The sequence below is a fragment of the Bombina bombina genome, chromosome 4, assembly GCF_027579735.1.
Source record: "Bombina bombina isolate aBomBom1 chromosome 4, aBomBom1.pri, whole genome shotgun sequence".
Taxonomy (NCBI): Eukaryota; Metazoa; Chordata; class Amphibia; order Anura; family Bombinatoridae; genus Bombina; species Bombina bombina.
The window spans coordinates 678,295,599-678,322,284 of NC_069502.1; the positions used below are offsets into that span (position 1 = coordinate 678,295,599).

Below are 26,686 nucleotides of genomic sequence, written 5' to 3' on the forward strand. Positions count from 1 at the left end.
CTGCTGGAGTGTATTAAATTGTTTACAAGTATTTCCATTACCGTTATATTGGCATTTGAAATAGTTGATTTAGTCTGTGGTATCCCCACCTATCCTGAAAGTTTTTGGCCTTAGGTCCAAGCTATAGATAAGCTGTGTAAACACAGCCAGCAGAAGAAATTATACTCTTAGTGGGGTATAGAAGAGATAAGGTAATACAATTTTCATTTTCCATTGTTCTCTCCAAGTATTGGTAATAGGTTTACAGACAGATATAAGATAAAGAAGCAGGTATATGTACACAATGTGATAAAGTAATGAGATCTGATTATACTTGCAAGCTCAACCCATGTTATTAGGTTGTGGCTTCAAAACACAAAATCAGCTAATTTGTATACACAGATAAACTGTAAAAAGCAAATCTCATAAATTTTATACTCTGCAGCTGGTGAAAAAAGTAGTTGGAAACACATTAAAGGGACATAATACTCATATGCTAAATCACTTGAAACTGATGCAGTATAACTGTAAAAAGCTGACAGGAAAATATCACCTGAGCATCTCTATGTAAAAAAGGAAGATATTTTACCTCACAATTTCCTCAGCTCACCAGAGTAAGTTCTGTGTAAAAAGTTATACTCAGCTGCTCCCAGCTGCAGGTAAAAAAATGAAGAAATGAACAGCAGCCAATCAGCATCAGCAGTGCTGTGGTCATGAACTCTTACTGTGATCTCATGAGATTTGACTTAACTCTCATGAGATTTCATAGTAAGCTTCCTTTACCTGATTGGTGAAATAATATGAGAGTGCACAAAGCTCATCCTTTCAGTTGTCCCGGGACAGACATACTAATATGCTGCTTAGAAATCCTTTGCAATGGGAGGTGGCTACTGAGGAACTTTTGAGGTAAAGTATCTTTCTTTACCTTGGTGTGCTTGCCCTAAATTTCATTAATACCAAGAAACTGCTTTGGTTGGGGGTGAGCTGTTACACCTGTCTAAATCTGCAGCCTGTCACTACCAGCACATAAGTGTGCTCCTGGGATATGTGAGTACACATTTGGCTTCTGATTTGAATTTTACTCTTTATCTTGATGATACTACACATGAAGCGCCCCTCTGTTCCTTTTATATATTTTGTCTGAACCAAAAATTGGCTGGCTCCTTAGTTTAGATGCCTTCTTTTTCAAATAAAGATAGTAAGAGAACGAAGAAAATTTGATAATAGGAGTAAATTAGAAGTTTGCTTAAAATTGCATGCTCTATCAGAATCACTAAAGAAACAAAATTGGGTTCAGTGTCCCTTTAATGCCTTCAAGAGTCCTGTACATTTCACATATTTAAGGAAACACACACTGGTGTGTTTAGTTTTCGTTCTGACTCACACACTGGGAAATTCACACAACAGAAGGCAAGGGATACTTGACACAATCATGTTCCCTAACTAAACAGCCATTGATTATTAAAGGGTGATGAAACCTAAAATGTTTAATTAATGATTCATATAGAGTATACAAATGTATACAACTTCTATTTTCTTTGTTCTCCTAGCAACCTTTGTTGAACAAAAGCATATCTAGGTAGGCTCAGGAGCATCAATGCACTAACGGCAGCTAGCTGCAGATTAGTGGCTGCACATATAATGCCTATTTTAATTGGCTCACCCTGTGTTTACCTAGCTCCCAGTAGTTTATTACAGCATTTTTCCACAAAAAATACCAAGAGAATGTAAATTTGTTTAATTTTTTTTTGTGTGGAATATAACAGTGTTCTGCACTTCCATTCCAGGAACTGGAAAGCTCACAACTTCAGAATGGAATTACAGGAAAAGAAGACAAAATAAATAATACAAATATATTGAAGAGTTTTTTTTAATATATTTGATTTATCATTTTATATTACCACCTCAAAGTGTTTAATGCCCCTTTAAGTATATTACAGTTTACATGGCCAGAGGCGCCAGGTGCAAGAATCTAAGAAGGCCCCCCCCCACCCCCCCAAAAAAAGGTGAATTTGATACATATCTTTTTTTTTTTTTTTTTTACATTTAACACAGAAGAAAAATCTGAATCAGATTACATGTCTGCACAAGGAGGTACTCTGTGCCCACAGTCTGTGAGATGGTCTGACCCCCTATTATTGTATATAGTGACACTGTTTAACCCACCAGTACTGTATATAGTGAGTTAGTGACACAGTCTGTAATCTGCCGATGAGATGGCTGGGCTGACCCTACCCGCCCCAGTACTTTATAAAGTGACCACAGTAGTCTGTGACATGGTCCAGCCCCCCGTACTGTATATAGTGGTACTGTTTACCCCTCGCCCCCCCCCCCATGCTGTAGTAACCAGGTCTGAAATTTGCTGGCTCCACAAACATACACACACATGCATAAATACACACACATACACACACACACACACACACATAAACACCAATGGGTAAAACAGAAACACTAACCCCTGTAGTCAGAGACACTAGTGAAGCATTATGTCACACTCACATTATATCAGTGCAGGAAGTGACAGGTCAACGTTTTTTATTGGAAAATATTTTTTTTATTTTTTATTTTAAGCTGGGCCCCCACCCTCAGGGGCCCAGTCGCAGTTGCGTACTCTGCAACCCCTGTAGTTCCGCCCCTGTACATGGCCCTTCAACATGATTAACCAGCAATTGTTTAGATCAGTGGGGAGCTCATTAAAAACTGAGCCTAAGTGGCGACAGAAAAAGAAGAAGTAAGCATTCTTACTTACTAGGCTTTTTAAGGGATGTATCACAGGAATGCTCTGAAGTAGGTGAAGTTTGCAAATGATGTAAACAAAATTATAGTTTATAAAACATTTAACTTGTATGTATATATTCTGTAAAGGGGTTAAACACATAGTAGAAATAGCACTCCGGACCCAACGAGCACTGCTTGTCCCAAGTAGAAACGTATGCTGATCCAATCAGCAGCAGTAGTCACACAGCTGAGTTGTGCTCTGTGGGTCCCTAGCTGTACTTATACTATGTGTTTAACCCCTTTGTGGTGGTTAAAAACAAAGAGGTGCAGGGTCACTAGTCATAAAATTATGTGCTGTAACAAATAAGAGCATGTCATTTAAAAACAAAAAACAAATATACATTTCGAGATACCACACAAGCAATTACATTTATCTTCAAGCGTGCAGAAACCACATCTGATCCAGACAGACAATACATAATCACAGGGTCTGCTCAAAAGATGGTAAGTAACTAACACTTATCACATTTGTAGATCTTATATACACAAGCAGGAGAATAGACTTCCTCAGATAACATCTTGAAGAATATTTTAGACAAATAAATGTACCAAGGCCACAATTATTTTTTTCACAAGTGCCACCAAGGTTAAAGGGACATATAAGTGATTAATTAAAGTGACAGTCAACACAAAAATCTTATTGTTTAAAAAGATAGATAACACCTTTACTACCCATCCCTCAAATTTGCACAACCAACATTGTTATATTAATATACAGGTGTACCTCTGAGATATTGCAGGTTTGGTTCCAGACCACAGCAATAAATGGAATATAGCAATAGAGTGCAGTCACACTATTTTCTTTGTTTCCCAGTGCATATAAAAGTTATATTTACACTAAACTGTAGTCTATTATATGTGCAATAGCATTATGTCTAAATAAAAACAATGTACATACCGTAATTTAAAAATACTTTATTGCTAAAAAAATGCTAACCATCATCTGAGCCTTTAATGAGTCATACACTTTTTGATGGTGCTGTGTGTGTATTTCTGTTTATATATGTTGGAAAAATGGAGCAATAGACTTGCTCGATACAGCGTTGCCACAAACCTTTAATCTGTAAAAAGAGCAATATCTGCAAAGCGCAATAAAGCGAAGCGCAATACAACGAAGTATGCCTGTACTTTATAACCTTTTAAACCTCTATATTTCTGCCTGTTTCTAAGCCACTACAGACAGTCTCTTATCACATGCTGTTTTATTTGTTTTTCACAACAGGAGACTGCTAGTTCATGTGAGCCATATTGATATCATTGTACTCACGCCCGTGGGTTGTGCACAACACAGCACTAATTGGCTTGAATACAAGTCAATAGATTATAAATAAAAAGTCATGTGATCAGTGGGCTGTCAGAAAATTCTTAGATACAAGGGGCACAATCACATAAGCCGGTAACGCTGTATTTTAGTCCGGTATTGCAATCACATATATGGCGAGTATATTTCACCTGTCGCCCGCTAATTTTACTCCCATAAACTAACATAGAACCGCGTTGCATGTCGGTATCACATATTCAGCACAAGGACTTGGAGAAATTTTACTTCATTTTCACCTCGCCACCCATAGGCAGGCGCAGCAAGCCTTGCGCTGAATATATAAGTATCGTAACTCCCTGGGAGTTCTAACACCTAACGCATGCGCAGTATCTACCTACCTGTCAACCACCATCCCCATCCTCAATAACTAATAAAGTATATTAACCCCTAATCTGCCAACCCCCACATTGCAATATAGCTAATAAACATATTAACCCCTAATCCGCCATCACCCACATCGCAATCTACCTATTAACACCTAATCCATCACCTCCCACATTGCAAAGTATCTAACGAACATATTAACCCCTAATCCGCCAAACCCCTACAATGCAATAAACCTATTAAATCTATTAACCACTAATCCACCAAACCCCCACAACGCAATAAACCTAATAAATCTATTAATCCCTAAACCGGCAACCCCCCACATCGTTATAAACCTAATTAAGCTATTAACTCCTAAACCGCCAACCCCCTGTTCAAATCAGCCAATAGGATTTCAGTAGCTCTCATCCCATTGGCTGATTTGAATGGGTACCTTGAATTCAATCTTCAGTGTGCGGCGGTGATCGTACGAAGAGTATCTCCACGCTGGATGGCTCCGCGGTCACCTCTGCTCCGCGTCTTTGTTCTGGATGAAGCTAGAAGAGGTCCCCTCACTGGAAGAAGTTATTGCAGCCTCCAAGAAGACTTCACCGCCTGGAAGAGGACCTTCTCCACCGGACTTCAGGAACGGTGAGAACCTATTTGGTGGTTACTAGTTAGATTTAGGATTTTTTTTTATTTTTTGGGGTGGCTTTGATTTTTAGATTAGAGTTCTTTTGGGCTGTAAAAGAGCTGAATGCCCTTTGAAGGGCAATGCCCATACAAATGCCCCTTTAGGGGCAATGGGTAGTTTAGTTTTTTTTAGTGTTAGGTTATTTTATTTTGGGGGTTTGGTGGGTGGGGGTTTTACTGTTAGGGGTGACTTAGTATATTTTAAATGTAAAAGAGTTGTTTAATTTAGGGAAATGCCCTACAAAAGGCCCTTTTAAGGGCAATTGGTAGTTAAATTTAAATTAGGGGGTGTTTTTATTTTTGATTTTTTTTCTAAGGGATTAGGTTTAATTTTTTTATTTTTGATAATTTGTTTTATTTTTTTCTGTAATGTTAGACTTTTTTTATATTATGCAATTTTAGATTAATTTAATCTTAGTTTTTTATTTTTAAAGTAATCTTAAATTTTTTTATTTTAATTGTAAATTTGTATTTAAATTGATGTAATAGTGGTTGATTTAGGGGGTGTTAGGTTAGGGGTCTTAGTAATTAAATTAGTTATTTGCGTTGTGGGGGGATGGTGGATTAGGGGTTAATAGATTTATTAGGAAGTTTGCGATGTTGGGGTTGGCAGATTTAGGGGTTAATACTTTTATTAGGTAGATTGCAATGTGGGTGAATGGCGGATTAGAGGTTAATAGTTTAATTAGGTATATTGCGTTGTGGGAGTTTGGCGGTTAAGGGTTAATACTTTTATTATTAGTTGTTATGTGGGGGGATTGCGGATACAGGGCTTTTGACGTGCCAAGTTTATTTTTGGGAGGTGTGTTAGACGTTTACGGGATATTAAACTTTTTTTTTTTTATGCGCCAGCAGTTTCTAAACTGCGGTAAGTCACTGGCGACTCCAGAAATGTGTATTTACTCTCATTTCTGGACATCGCTTTTTTGAGTTACGGCGGGGTTTATGCGATTCCCCGATGTGCAAGGGGAAATTACGGGTGACGCGGGTTTCAACAGTTACATTGAAGCTTGTGCCGCATATGTAATCTCGCCCAAGGTATCTAAGAGGTAAAAAGTATATTAATATAACCATGTTTTCTGTGCAAAACTGGGGAATAGGTAATAAAGGAATTATCTATCTTTTTAAGAAATACAACATTTTGAGTTGACTGTCTATTTAAATGAAATGTACCAATTTCAGTCTTTTAAACTATAATATATAGAAATTATTTAAAAAACACCTTGTGTTTCACTTCAGCATGTTAATTCAACCCCCAGATGCTAGTGTTGTATTTATTAATATAAAGGACGTACCAGATGATATAACCTATTAAAGGCTGTATCTCCAAGGCCACACTGTTAGTTTATTTCAGATCCAAAACTGTAACTCTACACATGCACTCTTTATAAAAACAGAAAAACACAGATCCCTCTTTATAAAAACACAAATACTATGCTTTAAACAGATCAACTGCTGCTTAGCTGCATCAAACTAGACTTCCATTTAAAAATAGCTTTATCAGTGTTCTGCACAGAAAATGTTGCCATCTCGGGGGGTATGCATGTGGGGGGGTGTGTGTGTTATTAATTACAATATAATAACATTTTCTGATATTTATAGATGTTACTTTATGTGTCTGAAGCACAAAGTAATTGCATAATTTAACAAGAATTGATTTAAAGGGATAGAAAAACCGAGCATGCAATTTTAATACAATTTTATATTCACTTATATTTTCAAATGTGATTTGCTCTTTTAGTATCTCTTGTTGAAAAAGAATACGCACATATCCTACACTAGTGGGAGCTGGCTGCTGATAGATGCCTGCACACATTTGTCTCCTGTGATTGGCTAAATAGATGTGTTCAGCTAGATTTCATTATTCCTTCAATAAAGGATAACAAGAGATTGAACCAAATTTGATAGTAGAAGCAAATTGTAATGTTGATTCAAATTGTATGTGCTATCCGAATAACAAAAGAAAATGTTGGCGTTTCCTGTCGCTATAATGATAATTTGGCTTTTGTTGTTTCCTGTCGCTATAATGATAATTTGGCTTTTGTTGTTTCCTGTCGCTATAATGATAATTTGGCTTTTGTTGTTTCCTGTCGCTATAATGATAATTTGGCTTTTGTTGTTTCCTGTCGCTATAATGATAATTTGGCTTTTGTTGTTTCCTGTCGCTATAATGATAATTTGGCTTTTGTTGTTTCCTGTCGCTATAATGATAATTTGGCTAACAAACAGTGAAACAATTAATATTAGCTAATTTTAACTTAAAACTGCCTTGAATTTTAGCCATGTGGTCAGTAAAATCAGGCGGGTGGTGTGCCCATTACATAGGTCCTGGGGAGAACACTGTTTATCCTCTATATTTTTAAGCAATAAAGTAAATAAAATAATTAAGCAGTTCAAACACACACACACACACACAGAGAGTTTTTTACATGTGAGTTACAAACATATATTTACTATAAACCTTACGTGATTTAAACTTTCTGGTCAAAGTAAAAAATTTAGCACTCTCCGTTTCAAATCTAATATATGGGTGTGGTAGAGAATATAAGAATTTTACTGGAGAAGATGTACTCTTAACTTACCTTACATTTAGACAGAAGCAATTGACAGTCTGTACATAAAAAAAGGAGTTAAACAATCATCTCAAATGATGTTTAGTATTTGGCACTATACGTATTGCTGGATCGCTCTAACTTTAGAGTGCAACTTATTATATTACCATGGACATGATATTACATGTCCATGGTAAATGTCATTTACCAGAGAAGGGTAAGCACAACCTATACTTTCAATAGAAATTGCGACTGTGCTAAATAGCACTGGTATTACAAGTTGAAAATTAAAGTTTGTGATCGAGCAAAAGCCGAAACTGTGCTAGAATATTTAGCGTGACTTGAGACCTGAAGTGTAAGGGTTAAAAAAAAGTTGCACAAAACACATCAAAAGCACATTAAAATAAAGTATTACACACCTATACACTTTTTAATATAAAATATATATTTTAATAGTGATAAATATGTTTTAAAAGGTTTAAAAATAGATATGGTAAATGGCAAAGTGTTTAATTAGAAAGGGCTCCAATGTGTATGTTTATGTGTGTGTGTGTCTAAATATGTGTGTGTGTTTAAATATATGTATTTATGTATGTATACATATATGTGTATACATGTGTAGTGTTTATATTTGCAAATATGTATGTGCATACCTACATATACACACATGTATACATAGGTAGACATGTATACAAACACATGTACACACATTTAGACATATGTATCCATATATAGACATATATATACGCTTTTGAGTCCTTCTCAGTTAAATACCTTTAAACATGCAATAGCATTTTTATTAATATAGATACTGTATATAGGTATAGATATACTGTGTATTTTACAAAATAAAAAGTATATATAGATAGATATACATAACTATTTTAAAATAAAAAGAACATTTCTATGTGTTGTAAAATATTTCTAATGCACCTTTAGCTTTAGTGCAGTTGATCTAGAGCAGTGTTGGATTAGTGCTAAAGCAATAAGTAATAGTTTCTTTTTTGGGAGGAGTTAGCACAGTCACAATATCCAAAGTCCTGAAGTTACCCCACTAACTTTTTACTTTCAGCTTGTAATATGCATGCAAATCCATCCACAATAATATTTTAACTTGAGTGCAGTTAGTGCGCAAGCCGGTAAAAAACTGCCCGCCACTTGTTATCTGACCTTAAAGAGGCAGTCTAGTATAAATTAAACTTTCATTATACAGATAGGACTTTTAATTTTAATTAACTTTCCAATTTACTTTTATCATCAAATTTGCTTTTTTCTCTTGGTATTCTTAGTTTAAACTAAACATAGGTAGGCTCATATGCTAATTTCTAAGCCTTTGAGGGCTGCCTCTTATCACAGGCTTTTTAAATCTCTTTTCAACACAAAGAGACAGAAAGTACATGTGGGCCATATAGATAACACTGTGTTCAGGCACAGGGGGTTATTTAAGATCTAGCACAATACAATCCTAAATTTAAGACAATAGATAATAAACAGTCACAGTCATGTGATCAGGGGGCTGAAAGAAGGTTCCTAGATACAAGGTAATCACAGAGGTAAAAAGTGTATTAATATAACTGTCTTGGTTATGCAAAACTGGGGAATGGGTAATAAAGGAATTATCTATCTTTTAAAACAATATCAATTCTATGGTAGACTGTCCCTTTAAAAATTTATATGGAAGATTATCATGGTTAAACTTTCATATTTGAACATGCAGTACAGTATTGTATCTATTCTGGCATTTGTATCTTCAGCCCCCAGCGTTCGCTGAATTGTATGATTTCATCTTCCTCAGCGCAATCCTCAGGTTTGACAGGTACATAAAGTTTTGACAAGAGTCCCTCCTCCTCATTGATAGAATCTTCCAAAGTATTTTCTTTGCATAACTTTAATACATTTAGCTGAAAGGAAGTAGGGCTCCAATCAACTGCAAAGTTGTCATTGTAAAAATTTGTGACATTCAGTTCTTGAGGCAAATTGTTTGAAATATAGTTTACAGGTATTTCTTCTACTTTGCCATTGCACTGATTTATGGATTCATCAAAAGCCTTAGGAACATATGTCACAGAATTTGTGTGGGCTTTATAGGCATTTTCCGTTACACCTAATATATTATCCTTGTGTACAGAACAAATGGCAGAGTTTTCCTTCATTTTTCCATATTTGCTGTCCTCAGTATTAACTAATTCTAAAACTTCTGCAGGCTCACTTGAGGGCGGTTGTTTTGGAAAATAATGCGGCATGTCATATGGTGTAATGCTGGGCTTAATAAAGGATACATTTTGCTTAAGAGTTGCATAACCCAGATCTTTCTCCATAATGTCACTTTCATTCTCCATGATGTCTTCGTTAGTCTTTTGTGGTTCACTTTTAAGTTCTCTATTTTCACAGGACAGACATGTTTCTTGCATTTTTAACTTACAGAAATCCTGGTCAGCATTAATTAAGTAAAACTTGACATTGTCTGAATCAACATTAAAAATAACATTGTTTGTTCCGGCAGGTAGATTCTAAAATAAAGGAGTACAAAAAACAAAAAAAAAGCTGATGTGAATATTGCACATAAATGATCAAAATAAAGAAGCAATTATCTATAGGTATCTCTCTTTGTATTTATTTTCTTCTGTTTTTTTTTCATGTAGTTTTCTAATTCCTGTTTCTCTGTATGATTTCCTCATTATTTTTCACTATGATCCCCAAGCTATTGCCTTTCTGTATTTTCACAGCTGCCCATTGTTTTGTTAGTCAAACTTCCCTCATTTCTAGCTCTATGTTCCCCTGACTACTCTCTCTCTCTCTCTCAATCTTGTCAATCTGTTATCCACATGTGTTTTTTTATTCATGTCTCTTCTTAAGTTCCCATTACTCCTGTCTATGGTCTCTCTTCAATATCATCTTTAATTGTGCTTCTGAACAACTTAAGATAACAATTGTGGACCACTACAATTTAACTTTAATTTGCTTCTATAGTTTACTCTACATTACATTTCTGACAGTTAAAGAAGTGTATTATGAATTTTGTGACTGAAGGTGCAAAATGCTTTCAGTTTTATTTTACTTAGAACAACTACAAAGTGCAATGTAATTTGTAAATGATATACATAACTATACAAAGTATCATCCTAATTTGTTAAAGTTACACAGAAACTGTCAAAGCATTATAAGAATTTGTAAAATAACCATGTATACAGCAGTGTATTTACGATTACCTAAATGCATTAAAATACAAAATAGAAAGTGCAAAGCTTGCATATAATAAAACATAATAAAAGTCTAAAGTAATATAAAATACAACGCACAAAGGCATCTATTTATCAAGCCAGCAAACGCAAATACGCTGGAATTCTGCAGCGTATTTGTGGCGAGCCCGATTCCCCTTAGTTATCAAACCCTACAGACTGGCAAAAGTAGAATTTTGTGATGTAACATATGATCTGCCGGACTCAGTCCGACACAGATCGATGCTTACGTCATTACAGATGTTCCGACTGAAAATTCGGCAAATGTCTACCAGGTACGCTCAGCACTATTCCGGTCCAGCGTACCTGGTTTTCAATCGGCCGCCCTAGAGGTCGCGGAAGCCATAGGAATCAATGGGAGTCTGAAAGCAGCGAAAGCTTATGTTCGCTGCTGCCCGATATCCCATTGATTCCTATGGTAATGTTTACACCTAACACCCTAACATGTACCCCGAGTCTAAACACCCCTAACCTGCCCACCCCCCACACCGCAGCAACCTACATTATACTTATTAACCCCTAAACCGCCGCTCCCGGAGCCCACCGCAACTAAAGTGTTTAACCCCTAAACCGCCGCTCCCGGAGCCCACCGCCACCTACATTATATTAACCCCTAATCTGCCGCCCCCTACATTATACTTATTAAACCCTAATCTGTCCCCCTACACCTCCGCCACTATATTAAATTTATTAACCCCTAATCTGCCCCCTACACTGCCGCCACTATATTAAATTTATTAACCCCTAAACCTAAGTCTAACCCTAACATCCCCTAACTTAAATATAATTTAAATAAATCTAAATAAATATTCCTAGCATGAAATAAATTATTCCTATTTAAAATGAAATACTTACCTATAAAATAAACCCTAAGATAGCTACAATATTACTGATAGTTACATTGTAGCTAGCTTAGGATTTATTTTTATTTTACAGGTAAGTTTGTATGTATTTTAACTAGGTAGAATAGTTATTAAATAGTTATTAACTATTTGATAACTACCTAGCTAAAATAAATACAAATATACCTGTAAAATAAAACCTAACCTTGTTACAATTACAACTAACACTACATTATAATTAAATTAATTCCCTAAATTAACTACAATTAAATAAAATTAAATAAAATTATCTAAAGTACAAAAAAACAAACAAACACTAAATTACAGAAAATAAACAAATTACACGATTTTTAAACTAATTACACCTAATCTAATCCCCCTAACAAAATAAAAAAAGGCTCTCAAAATAAAAAAAAAGCCCTACCCTACACTAAATTTCAAATAGCCCTTAAAAGGGCCTTTTGCGGGGTATTGCCCCAAAGTAATCAGCTCTTTTACCTGTAAAAAAAAGTAAAAATCCCCCCCAACATTAAAACCCACCACCCACACAACCAACCCTACTCTAAAACCCACCCATTACCCCCTTAAAAAAACCTAACACTAACCCCTTGAAGATCACCTTACCGGGAGAAGTCTTCACCCAACCGGGCCGAAGTCCTCAACAAAGCTGGGCGAAGTGGTCCTCCAGACTGGCAGAAGTCTTCATCCAAGCCGGGCAGAAGAGATCCTCCAGATGGGCAAAAGTCTTCATCCAGACAGCATCTTCTATCTTCATCCATCATCCGGCGCGGAGCGGCTCCATCTTCAAGACATCCGACGCGGAGCATCCTCTTCATCCGGAGTCTTCTTGAACAATGACGAGTCCTTTAAGTAACGTCATCCAAGATGTGGTCAGCCAATCGGAATTAAGGTAGGAAAAATCCTATTGGTTGATGCAATCAGCCAATAGGATTGAAGTTCAATCCTATTGGCTGATCCAATCAGCCAACAGGATTGAGCTTGCATTCTATTGGCTGTTCCAATCAGCCAATAGAATGCAAGCTCAATCCTATTGGCTGATTGCATCAACCACTAGGATTTTACCTACTTCAATTCCGATTGGCTGATAGAATTCAATCAGCCAATCAGAATTGAAGGGACGCCATCTTGGATGACGTCACTTAAAGGACCCGTCATTGTTCAAGAAGACTCCGGATGAAGAGGATGCTCCGCGTCGGATGTCTTGAAGATGGAGCCGCTCCGAGCCAGGTGGATGAAGATAGAAGATGCCGTCTGGATGAAGACTTCTGCCCGTCTGGCGGACCTCTTCTGCCCGGCTTGGATGAAGACTTCTGCCCGTCTGGAGGACCACTTTGGCCCGGTTGGGTGAAGACGTCTCCCTGTAAGGTGATCTTAAAGGGGTTAGTGGTAGGTTTTTTTAAGGGGGTATTGGGTGGGTTTAGAGTAGGGTTGGTTGTGTGGGTTTTAATGTTGGGGGGGATTTGTACTTTTTTTTTACAGGTAAAAGAGCTGATTACTTTGGGGCAATGCCCTGAAAAAGGCCCTTTTAAGGGCTATTTGTAATTTAGTGTAGGGTAGGGCTTTTTTTGTATTTTGGGGGGGCTTTTTTAATTTTGTTAGGGGGATTAGATTAGGTTAATTAGTTTAAAAATCTTGTAATTTTGTAATTATTTTCTGTAATTTAGTGTGGGTTTTTTTGTACTTTAGATAATTTTATTTAATTGTAGTTAATTTAGGGAATTAATTTAATTATAGTGTAGTATTAGGTGTAATTGTAACTTAGGTTTTATTTTACAGGTCAATTTGTATTTATTTTAGCTAGGTAGTTATTAAAATAGTTAATAACTATTTAGTAACTATTCTACCTAGTTAAAATAAATACAAACTTGCCTGTAAAATAAAAATAAATCCTAAGCTAGCTACAATGTAACTATTAGTTATATTGTAGCTATCTTAGGGTTTATTTTATAGGTAAGTATTTAGTATTAAATAGGAATAATTTATTTAATGCTAGGAATATTTATTTAGATTTATTTAAATTATATTTAAGTTAGGGGGTGTTAGGGTTAGACTTAGGTTTAGGGGTTAATAAATTTAATATAGTGGGGGCGGTGGGGGGGGCAGATGTGGGGGGTAATAAATATAATGTAGGTGGCGGCGGTGTAGGGGGGTAGATTAGGGGTTAATAAATATAATGTAGGTGGTGGCGGCAGTGTAGGGGGGGCAGATTAGGGGTTAATAAATATAATGTAGGGGGGCAGATTAGGGGTTAATAAATATAATGTAGGTTGTGGCGGCGGTGTAGGGGGGGCAGATTAGGGGTTAATAAATATAATGTAGGTGACGGCAGTGTGGGGGCAGATTAGGGGTTAATAAATATAATGTAGGTGGTGGCGGTGGTGTAGGGGGGCAGATTAGGGGTTAATAAATATAATGTAGTTGGCGGCAGTGTGGGGGGCCAGATTAGGGGTTAATAAATATAATGTAGGTGGCGGTGGTGTAGGGGGGCAGATTAGGGGTTAATAAACATAATGTAGGTGGCGGTGGGCTCCGGGAGTGGTGGTTTAGGGGTTAAACACTTTATTTAGTTGCGGCGGGGTCCGTGTGCGGCAGTTTAGGGGTTAATACATTTATTAGAGTTGCGGTGCGCTCCGGGAGCGGTGGTATAGGGGGTAAATAGTATAGTATAGTGTGGGTATTTAGTGGCAGTTTACCAATAAAGCTGGGAAAAAGCCTAAGAGCAGCGAGATTGATGACTGTTAGTCCGCTGCTCATCGCTCCGTACTTGGTGCGCGGCTTTTTGACAGCTTTTTTGGTAATTTTGGATAGCGTATTGAGGTCAGCGGCAGCGATGTTAGGCGATCTTAGGCAAGCGTATTGGTGCCGTCGAATGCAGGTAAATTGACAGCTTGATAAATAGATGCCAAAGTGTCAACGTAATACAACTTTCATGTCATGCAATTTTATATTGTATTGGGCTTGTCTCTCCTTTCTAAGATAAGTATAGCAAAATCTACCTTTTTATACTCTTGTGAGGAATCTTGCAGTGCTGGAGGATCATTTTAGAACATTTCATCTGAACAGAAAGCTGTGTATCAATCAAGCAAACCTGTTCCTGTGTTCCTCCTATATTTACCTTTCTAAGTGCCCCCAAGATTCTCTGAGTTGTGTTCCCTCATCTTATTTCTCTCTTAGGTTATTTAAGCTAATCTTTGCATGTGAGCTTTTCTCTTTTGTTCTCCCTATGCTTGTGTTTATGATTAGCCTTGATGCTAACAATTCTAGCCTACTTCTCAATATGTTTCCTCTTTGTGTTTCCATGAAGCTGCCATTGTATGGGACCCTTACCTGTATGCATTGTTAGGCACACTGCTAAGCTGAAGGCTGTTAGCGCTGCTGGTGCTTCTTGGCATGCTTTTGTGGACTGCACTATTTGTTAAGTTAACAAAGTAAGCAGTGGGTTCAAGGATAAAGGTGTGCTAAGTTTAACCCAGGGGATCCCTCTGCTGCTTAGTACTGCAGCTCCCGTTTTTGATAACACTCTGAGCTGCACTATTTGTAAAGTATATGCTTGCTTATGTTTTTATATCTGATGTTCCTATTCCTACTTTGCCCTAACTGGTTTGACCCTGGCCTTGATTACATGCTTCAGCCCTGGATTTGTTACTTGTCACTGCCTACCTGAGTACTGGTTCCTGGCTTTGTTTAAATTTCTATTCTCTTGCATGCACCATAAACTTTGACATTCTTATTCTGTTGCTCCCTCCGGCTTCTGACCTTTGCAAGTTTCATGTTTACTCTGCTGCCTCTACAACTTAGCTACTAATACTTGCCTACTCTGAATTCATCTAACCATTGTTATTTCCAGACTGCTGCACATCTTATGCATGTCTTGTTCCAGAAATCATACAAGGTTATCAACTTTTAGCCTTACATAGTAACCAAGAAAAGACCTCCTGAGTGACCCTTGGCACAAAATTTGCCACAGGGCAATTTACAGTGTTAAAATTACAAATAGTGCAGTCCACAATGCTATCAATAATAGGACCTGCAATAATATCCACCTGAGGGAGCCAACGCACTAAACTTAGCACACCTTCATCCTTGAATCCACTGATAACTGTGCAAAGGCCGCCTATCTTCACCAGGGACTTACATAGAAAAGTGTCCCCAGAAGAACCAGTAGCACTAACAGCCTTTGGCTTAGGATTCCATACCATGCCAAAGTGTTCCGATGAAGCTTATCTTTCCAAGGGTCTGATGAAATCTCACAGCTATACACTAGACAGTATAGTGTCTAGTGTATAGCTCTCAAGCTAAACTTTGCCTTGCTAAAATTTCAAGTTAAAAAGAATGAGAATACTAACAAATATATACATCATTTTACATCCTTTGTTACTAACTTTAATAAGGATTTCAAGAAAGTAAATGGTATCATCAGGAGACATTGGTACATCTTGAAAAATGATAAAGTATTAAGACATGTCATTCCAGACAGAGCAAGGATTATATATAGGAAGGCGAGGAATCTTAAAAACATGGTAGCCCCTTCTATAATTAGAGGTATGAAACCTTAAAGGGACATAATACTTATATGCTAAATCACTTGAAACTGATGCAGTATAACTGTAAAAAGCTGACAAGAAAATATCACCTGAGCATCTCTATGTAAAAAAGGAAGATATTTTACCTCACAATCTCCTCAGCTCTGCAGAGTAAGTTCTGTGTAAAAAGTTATACTCAACTGCTCCCAGCTGCAGGTAAAAAAATTAAAAAAAATGAAGAAATGAACAGCAGCCAATCAGCATCAGCAGTGCTGAGGTCATGAACTTTTACTGTGATCTCATGAGATTTGACTTGACTCTCATGAGATTTCATTGTAAACTTCCTTTACCTGATTGGTGAAATAAGATGAGAGTGCACGATGCTCATCCCTTCAGATGTCCCAGGACAGACACACTAAAATGCTGCTTAGAAATCCTTTACAATGGGAGGTGGCTACTGAGGAACTTTTGAGGTAAAATATCTTTCTTTTTTACATAGAGATGTTCAGGAGATATTTTCTAGTCAGCTTTTTACAGCTATGCTGCATCACTTTCAAGTGTTTAAACATTTGGGTATTATGGCCCTTTAATTAGCTATTGAAATCCATAACTTTAAGGGTTTCTATGTAAAGCTTGCAATTATTCCAGGTATAATTTTAAAACCTTCTTGCCGACTAACACGCAAAAGTAATATGAAATAAAAAATGTTATAACTTGTAAAACTACAAATGTAGTATACTTATTAACCTGTAGTTATTCAATATTTGGGCCAAACGTCTAGGTTTTTTAAAACTAGAATATTAGAGCACAAGAACAAAATAGAAAAAGATAAATGGGATCATGTGGTACCTTTTTCAATTTAACCAATGTAAAGAATACAACAAGAACCCTAAGGGTTTTATTTGGATGGGGATAAAAAAAAAGGTTCAGGTAACTGGGGGGGATGGAATTGGAACTCTTAAAGGAGGAGACAAGATGCATTTTTAATTTGCGCATCTATGGTGATAGTGGATTAAATAAGGATACTAAGCAGCTGCTTTTATTTAAACAACCTGTTTGAATATCAAATGTAATGCACTGCAGATATATTATTGAAAAGGAGATAACACTTAGGTGCAACAATTAAGTTACTATTTTAGAATTTAGGATTAGCTACAACACACTTTAAATACACAATTAACTTTTTATAGATTTAATATTAATGTTTTTGAAATAAAATTATTATGCACTTTAGTAAAGGATTTTCATTAAATAAATATGTAATCATTTTTTTTATTTTTTTTCTAGTTTAGATTATATGTAATAATTTTATAATAATGGGACATTTTCTATCTTGGACACTAAGCTTTGATTGGACCTTTGACAAAAAGATTTTGTCCCATTCACCGCTTTCACTATTAGAGGGTATGGCAAAGGAGGAAAAGTAATTGGTTCCCAGATTACACGTGATAAGTAGCGGACCTGATATAAAAATCATACACATCCGACTACTCGTTTGACAAGATCTGCATGATCGGTCTAGATGAAACCTAGATTTTCATGATTCAGATACAGCATGTAATTTTAAACAACTTTCCAATTTACTTCCATTAAAAAAAATGTGCAGTCTTTTATATTTACAATTTTTGAGTCACCAGATCCTACTGAGCATGTTCAAGAATTCACAGACTATATGTATATGCATTTGTGATTGGCTGATTGCTATCACATGGTACAAGGGGAGTGGAAATATACATAACTTTGAAATTTGTTGATTGGTCCTTTAATGGGGAGGAGCATTCATGCTTTAGGTTATATGAAAGAATGTAAGACAAGCATTCCGGGATGAACAGACAGCGGATCAAACTTAAAAAAAAAAAGTTTTTAAGGTTTTGTTATATTTAGTTAAACTATTGATTTAAGATTTTGATGTTCATTCCGCAATGTAATTCAGGGAATGGCCCGCAACTTTGTAAAGCCCTACCTACACAGGTGTAAATCAGTAGGTAGTTGGTAGGCGGAGTCACATGGTATAAATGTCCTGCTAGCAAAGTGTGTGCTTACAGCTCGCTGAAACATTTTGATACTTACTCTTGAAAAAGGTGGTTGATCCACTGAAACCGGTAGAGTTTTTTTACCTGTATTGAACTTTTTTAACATGTTATTAAACTGGAATTCTTTAGATTCTAGGAAGATTCTGGTTGTCTTTTAATAAAAATGCGATTCATCACATTCCTGCTTGTGAGTATATTCCATTTAGTGCATTCCATTTCCAAAAGTTATTGCACTATGATGGTTGTCTCTTTATTGAGGTTCCACTGAGGAAGGACTGGGGAAAACCCCAGAATCTGGAGAAAACTGTGCCGCCATACTTGAGAAAAAGATATATATATATGTGCTACAATCAATCCGCAGCTAGCCCCAGTAGTGCATTGCTGCTCCTGAGCATACCTAAGTATGCTGTTCAACAAAGGATACCAAGAGAATGAAGCAAATCAAATAATAGAAGCAAATTGGAAAGTTGTTTAAAATTACATGATCTATCTGAATCATAAAGGTTTAAGTTTGGCTTTACTATCCCTTTAAAGGGACATTAAAGCTAGATTTTATAAGCATAGAATTGAGGTCTAGTCAGGAGCACTGCCATGTTGAAATTTATCTTTCATTACATTCCTGTTTGCACATGTGCAGCAACTCTCATTCACACACCTGTAGTGTAACTTAGGTTCCACAATGGCAGCACCCATGATTAAAGGGAGGTGCGTAAGTGTTTAGTGTCCCTTAAAACTTGATTCGATAAGTAAACTGTAAAGTATTTTTAATTGTACATCGTATCTGAATTTAATTAATACTTAATTTATGCCTCTTGGTTAGAAATAGATATTTTTTTTCCGGGTCAGTATACATTTATAAAAACAAGGACAACTCTCAAAATGATTATCACAAAGTATAAGGTATATTTTCCGGCGATCATATAAATATAGTCTGCGAGATTACCCTACAAGATGCTACTACTGAACCTTACATCATTGAAAAAAGGCTTTTTCCCCAAAAATCTATTTTTATGTTTGTTTGTTTTTAAAAAAAGTTTTTTTGTATTATTATTAATTTTTTTGGCTTCCTCATTATGTTGGTTTTTTTTTACTTAAAAGCAATAAGCTAGGATTTTATTTCACATACATATTTTCCAGTCCCCATTTTTTCTTTTACACTAAGATAAGTTTGTATCCATTATATTTATTTATGTTAGTATTTACTATAATACAGAGTTGAGACAAATCTCCTACTGATAGTTATTTACAGTGAATGTATAGTTTCATAAAGTAGTGCTCGTTTTTTAAAAAACAGAATTTATGCTTACCTGATAAATTACTTTCTCCAACGGTGTGTCCGGTCCACGGCGTCATCCTTACTTGTGGGATATTCTCTTCCCCAACAGGAAATGGCAAAGAGCCCAGCAAAGCTGGTCACATGATCCCCCCTAGGCTCCGCCTTCCCCAGTCATTCGACCGACGTAAAGGAGGAATATGCATAGGAGAAATCATATGATACCGTGGTGACTGTAGTTAGAGAAAATAAATCATCAGACCTGATTAAAAACCAGGGCGGGCCGTGGACCGGACACACCGTTGGAGAAAGTAATTTATCAGGTAAGCATAAATTCTGTTTTCTCCAACATAGGTGTGTCCGGTCCACGGCGTCATCCTTACTTGTGGGAACCAATACCAAAGCTTTAGGACACGGATGATGGGAGGGAACAAATCAGGTCGCCTAGATGGAAGGCACCACGGCTTGCAAAACCTTTCTCCCAAAAATAGCCTCAGATGAAGCAAAAGTATCAAATTTGTAGAATTTGGTAAAAGTGTGCAGTGAAGACCAAGTCGCTGCCTTACATATCTGATCAACAGAAGCCTCGTTCTTGAAGGCCCATGTGGAAGCCACAGCCCTAGTGGAGTGAGCTGTGATTCTTTCAGGAGGCTGCCGTCCGGCAGTCTCATAAGCCAATCGGATAATGCTTTTAAGCCAGAAAGAGAGAGAGGTAGAAGTTGCTTTTTGACCTCTCCTTTTACCAGAATAAACAACAAACAAAGAAGATGTTTGTCTGAAATCCTTAGTAGCTGCTAAGTAAAATTTGAGAGCACGAACTACATCCAAGTTGTGCAACAAACGTTCCTTCTTTGAAACTGGATTAGGACACAAAGAAGGCACAACTATCTCCTGGTTAATATTTTTGTTAGAAACAACCTTCGGAAGAAAACCAGGTTTAGTACGCAAAACCACCTTATCTGCATGGAACACCAGATATGGAGGAGAACACTGCAGAGCAGATAACTCTGAAACTCTTCTTGCAGAAGAAATTGCAACCAAAAACAAAACTTTCCAAGATAATAACTTTATATCAACGGAATGTAGGGGTTCAAACGGAATCCCCTGAAGAACTGAAAGAACTAGATTGAGACTCCAGGGAGGAGTCAAATTTTTGTAAACAGGCTTGATTCTAACCAAAGCCTGAACAAAAGCTTGAACGTCTGGCACAGCCGCCAGCTTTTTGTGAAGTAAAACAGATAAAGCAGAAATCTGTCCCTTCAAAGAACTTGCAGATAATCCTTTCTCCAAACCTTCTTGAAGAAAGGATAGAATCCTAGGAATTTTTATCTTGTTCCATGGGAATCCTTTAGATTCACACCAACAGATATATCTTTTCCATATTTTATGGTAGATTTTTCTAGTTACAGGCTTTCTAGCCTGAACAAGAGTATCAATGACAGAATCTGAGAACCCTCGCTTTGATAAAATCAATCGTTCAATCTCCAAGCAGTCAGTTGGAGTGAGGCCAGATTCGGATGTTCGAACGGACCTTGAACAAGAAGGTCCTGTCTCAGAGGTAGCTTCCATGGTGGAGCCGATGACATATTCACCAGGTCTGCATACCAAGTCCTGCGTGGCCACGCAGGAGCTATCAAGATCACCGATACCCTCTCCTGTTTGATCCTGGCTACCAGCCTGGGAATGAGAGGAAACGGTGGGAACACATAAGCTAGGTTGAAGGTCCAAGGTGCTACTAGTGCATCCACTAGAGCCGCCTTGGGATCCCTGGATCTGGACCCGTAGTAAGGAACCTTGAAGTTCTGGCGAGACGCCATCAGATCCATGTCTGGGATGCCCCATAATTGAGTTATTTGGGCAAAGATTTCCGGATGGAGTTCCCACTCCCCCGGATGAAATGTCTGACGACTCAGAAAATCCGCTTCCCAATTTTCTACTCCTGGGATGTGGATTGCAGACAAGTGGCAGGAGCGAGTCTCCGCCCATTGAATTATTTTGGTCACTTCTACCATCGCCAGGGAACTCCTTGTTCCCCCCTGATGGTTGATATATGCAACAGTCGTCATGTTGTCTGATTGAAACCTTATGAATTTGGCCTTTGCTAGCTGAGGCCAAGCCTTGAGAGCATTGAATATCGCTCTCAGTTCCAGAATGTTTATCGGTAGAAGAGATTCTTCCCGAGACCAAAGACCCTGAGCTTTCAGGGGTTCCCAGACCGCGCCCCAGCCCACCAGACTGGCGTCGGTCGTGACAATGACCCACTCTGGTCTGCGGAAGCTCATCCCTTGTGACAGGTTGTCCAGGGTCAGCCACCAACGGAGTGTATCTCTGGTCCTCTGATCTACTTGTATCGTTGGAGACAAGTCTGTATAATCCCCATTCCACTGTCTGAGCATGCACAGTTGTAATGGTCTTAGATGAATTCGCGCAAAAGGAACTATGTCCATTGCCGCAACCATCAAACCTATTACTTCCATGCACTGCGCTATGGAAGGAAGAAGAACAGAATGAAGTACTTGACAAGAGTTTAGAAGTTTTGATTTTCTGGCTTCTGTCAGAAAAATCTTCATTTCTAAGGAGTCTATTATTGTTCCCAAGAAGGGGACTCTTGTTGACGGAGATAGAGAACTTTTCTCTACGTTCACTTTCCACCCGTGAGATCTGAGAAAGGCTAGGACAATGTCCGTATGAGCCTTTGCTTGTGGCAGGGACGACGCTTGAATCAGAATGTCGTCCAAGTAAGGTACTACTGCAATGCCCCTCGGTCTTAGCACCGCTAGAAGGGACCCTAGTACCTTTGTGAAAATTCTTGGGGCAGTGGCTAATCCGAATGGAAGTGCCACGAACTGGTAATGTTTGTCCAGAAAGGCGAACCTTAGGAACTGATGATGTTCCTTGTGGATAGGAATATGTAGATACGCATCCTTTAAATCCACCGTGGTCATGAATTGACCTTCCTGGATGGTAGGAAGAATTGTTCGAATGGTTTCCATCTTGAACGATGGAACCCTGAGAAATTTGTTTAAGATCTTGAGATCCAAGATTGGTCTGAATGTTCCCTCTTTTTTGGGAACTATGAACAGATTGGAGTAGAATCCCATCCCTTGTTCCTTTAATGGAACAGGATGAATCACTCCCATTTTTAACAGGTCTTCTACACAATGTAAGAATGCCTGTTTTTTTATGTGGTCTGAAGACAATTGAGACCTGTGGAATCTTCCCCTTGGGGGTAACTCCTTGAATTCCAGAAGATAACCTTGGGAGACTATTTCTAGGGCCCAAGGATCCAGAACATCTCTTGCCCATGCCTGAGCGAAGAGAGAAAGTCTGCCCCCCACCAGATCCGGTCCCGGATCGGGGGCCAACATCTCATGCTGTCTTTGTAGCAGTAGCAGGTTTCTTGGCCTGCTTACCTTTGTTCCAGCCTTGCATTGGCCTCCAGGCTGGCTTGGCTTGAGACGTATTACCCTCTTGCTTAGAGGGTGTAGAACTTGAGGCTGGTCCGTTTCTACGAAAGGGACGAAAATTAGGCTTATTTTTAGCCTTGAAAGACCTATCCTGAGGAAGGGCATGGCCCTTTCCCCCAGTGATATCTGAAATAATCTCTTTCAAGTCAGGGCCAAACAGCGTTTTCCCCTTGAAAGGAATATTAAGCAATTTGTTCTTGGATGACGCATCCGCTGACCAAGACTTTAGCCAAAGCGCTCTGCGCGCCACAATAGCAAACCCTGAATTTTTCGCCGCTAATCTAGCTAATTGCAGGGTAGCGTCTAGAGTAAAAGAATTAGCCAATTTAAGAGCACGAATTCTGTCCATAATCTCCTCATAAGAGGTATCTTTATCTAGCGACTTTTCTAGTTCATCAAACCAGAAAGACGCTGCTGTAGTAACAGGAACAATGCATGAAATTGGCTGTAGAAGGTAACCTTGCTGAACAAACATTTTTTTAAGCAAACCTTCTAACTTTTTATCCATAGGATCTTTGAAAGCACAACTATCTTCTATAGGGATAGTGGTGCGTTTGTTTAAAGTAGAGACCGCCCCCTCGACCTTAGGGACTGTCTGCCATAAGTCCTTTCTGGGGTCGACTATAGGAAACAATTTCTTAAATATAGGGGGAGGGACAAAAGGTATGCCGGGCCTTTCCCATTCTTTGTTTACAATATCCGCCACCCGCTTGGGTATAGGAAAAGCTTCGGGGGGCACCGGGACCTCTAGGAACTTGTCCATCTTACATAATTTCTCTGGAACGACCAAATTGTCACAATCATCCAGAGTAGATAGCACCTCCTTAAGCAGAGCGCAGAGATGTTCCAATTTAAATTTAAACGTAATAACATCAGGTTCAGCTTGTTGAGAAATTTTTCCTGAATCTGAAATTTCTCCCTCAGACAAAACCTCCCTAGCCCCTTCAGACTGGTGTAAGGGCATGTCAGAACCATTATCATCTGCGCCCTCATGCTCTACAGTATCTAAAACAGAGCAGTCGCGCTTTCGCTGATAAGTGGGCATTTTGGCTAAAATGTTTTTAATAGAATTATTTAAACACCAAAAAACTCTAAGCCATCTCCGTGGAGATGTTGCCTGTACAACGGCAAAGAGAATGACTGGGGAAGGCGGAGCCTAGGGGGGATTATGTGACCAGCTTTGCTGGGCTCTTTGCCATTTCCTGTTGGGGAAGAGAATATCCCACAAGTAAGGATGACGCCGTGGACCGGACACACCTATGTTGGAGAAATACTATTAAAAACAGGGGCACTTTCATTCATGAAACTTTACATTGCAGCGTATTTTTAAAATACTTACCTGTTTTTATCAGCAAAGCCAGATCAGCGTTCCCCTGCCCACAGCTCCTATGTTCTTACGTCAGCAATGACGAAACCCACTCCTCCAATCATGGAGTGCACCCCGGAGCGTCCATCTCGTGAGGCCACGGCGTGATTGGAGGAAGCCGGTTTAGTCATTGCCATAAGTATTTGTAAAAATATACTGCAATGTAAAGTTTCATGAATGAAAGTGCCCCTGTTTTTAATAGTATTTTTAAAAAACAGGCACTCATTCATGAAACTTTACATTCACTTTAATATAGCATTCAACTCTATAGCAACAATGAGGTTTTCTTTCTTGGCTTGCTGAAAGGAGGAATAGCCCGCTTCAGGTATGGCAGCATCAGCACGATACGGGCCAGGGCAAAGTGGGCAAGTTTTTTGTTCTAGTGGTGGCTATGATAATTCTGTGCTCTTTCATGAAAACAGAATTTATGCTTACCTGATAAATTACTTTCTCCAACGGTGTGTCCGGTCCACGGCGTCATCCTTACTTGTGGGATATTCTCTTCCCCAACAGGAAATGGCAAAGAGTCCCAGCAAAGCTGGTCACATGATCCCTCCTAGGCTCCGCCCACCCCAGTCATTCGACCGACGGACAGGAGGAAATATATATAGGAGAAACCATATGATACCGTGGTGACTGTAGTTAGAGAAAATAATATATCAGACCTGATTAAAAAACCAGGGCGGGCCGTGGACCGGACACACCGTTGGAGAAAGTAATTTATCAGGTAAGCATAAATTCTGTTTTCTCCAACATTGGTGTGTCCGGTCCATGGCGTCATCCTTACTTGTGGGAACCAATACCAAAGCTTTAGGACACGGATGAAGGGAGGGAGCAAATCAGGTCACCTAAATGGAAGGCACCACGGCTTGCAAAACCTTTCTCCCAAAAATAGCCTCCGAAGAAGCAAAAGTATCAAATTTGTAAAATTTGGCAAAAGTGTGCAGTGAAGACCAAGTCGCTGCCTTACATATCTGGTCAACAGAAGCCTCGTTCTTGAATGCCCATGTGGAAGCCACAGCCCTAGTGGAGTGAGCTGTGATTTTTTCAGGAGGCTGCCGTCCGGCAGTCTCATAAGCCAATCGGATAATGCTTTTAAGCCAAAAGGAAAGAGAGGTAGAAGTCGCTTTTTGACCTCTCCTTTTACCAGAATAAACAACAAACAAGGAAGATGTTTTTCTGAAATCTTTAGTAGCCTCTAAATAGAATTTTAGAGCACGGACTACATCCAAATTGTGTAACAAACGTTCCTTCTTTGAAACTGGATTCGGACACAAAGAAGGTACAACTATCTCCTGGTTAATATTTTTGTTGGAAACAACTTTCGGAAGAAAACCAGGCTTAGTATGCAAAACCACCTTATCTGCATGGAACACCAGATAGGGCGGAGAACACTGCAGAGCAGATAACTCTGAAACTCTTCTAGCAGAAGAAATTGCAACCAAAAACAAAACTTTCCAAGATAATAACTTAATATCTACGGAATGTAAGGGTTTAAACGGAACCCCTTGAAGAACTGAAAGAACTAGATTTAGACTCCAGGGAGGAGTCAAAGGTCTGTAAACAGGCTTGATCCTAACCAGAGCCTGAACAAATGCTTGAACATCTGGCACAACTGCCAGTCTTTTGTGAAGTAAAACAGATAAAGCAGAGATCTGTCCCTTCAGAGAACTAGTAGATAATCCTTTCTCCAAACCTTCTTGTAGAAAGGATAGAATCTTAGGAATTGTTATCTTGTTCCATGGGAATCCTTTAGATTCACACCAACAGATATATTTTTTCCATATTTTATGGTAAATTTTTCTAGTTACAGGCTTTCTAGCCTGAATCAGAGTATCTATTACAGAATCTGAAAACCCACGCTTTGATAAAATCAAGCTTTCAATCTCCAAGCCGTCAGTTGGAGGGAAACCAGATTCGGATGTTCGAATGGACCCTGAACAAGGAGGTCCTGTCTCAAAGGTAGCTTCCATGGTGGAGCCGATGACATATTCACCAGGTCTGCATACCAAGTCCTGCGTGGCCACGCAGGAGCTATCAAGTTCACCGAGGCCCTCTCCTGATTGATCCTGGCTACCAGCCTGGGGATGAGAGGAAACGGTGGGAATACATAAGCTAGGCTGAAGGTCCAAGGTGCTACTAGTGCATCTACTAGGGTCGCCTTGGGATCCCTGGATCTGGACCCGTAGCAAGGAACCTTGAAGTTCTGACGAGACGCCATCAGATCCATGTCTGGAATGCCCCATAATTGAGTTATCTGGGCAAAGATTTCCGGATGGAGTTCCCACTC

The 26,686-nt window shown here is 38.5% G+C and overlaps 1 protein-coding gene across 1 annotated transcript in view; it reads right to left on the reverse strand.

The window, feature by feature from the left end:
- Nucleotides 1–1,702: 1,702 nt before the first annotated feature.
- Nucleotides 1,703–26,686, reverse strand: part of LOC128656712 (interleukin-20 receptor subunit alpha) — a 143,248-nt gene continuing 118,264 nt past the window's right edge. Inside the window, exon 7 of the mRNA XM_053710817.1 lies at nt 1,703–10,142. Coding sequence (XP_053566792.1) covers nt 9,363–10,142 — 780 coding nt within the window. The 3' untranslated portion in view covers nt 1,703–9,362. The remainder of the gene's footprint in view (nt 10,143–26,686) is intronic.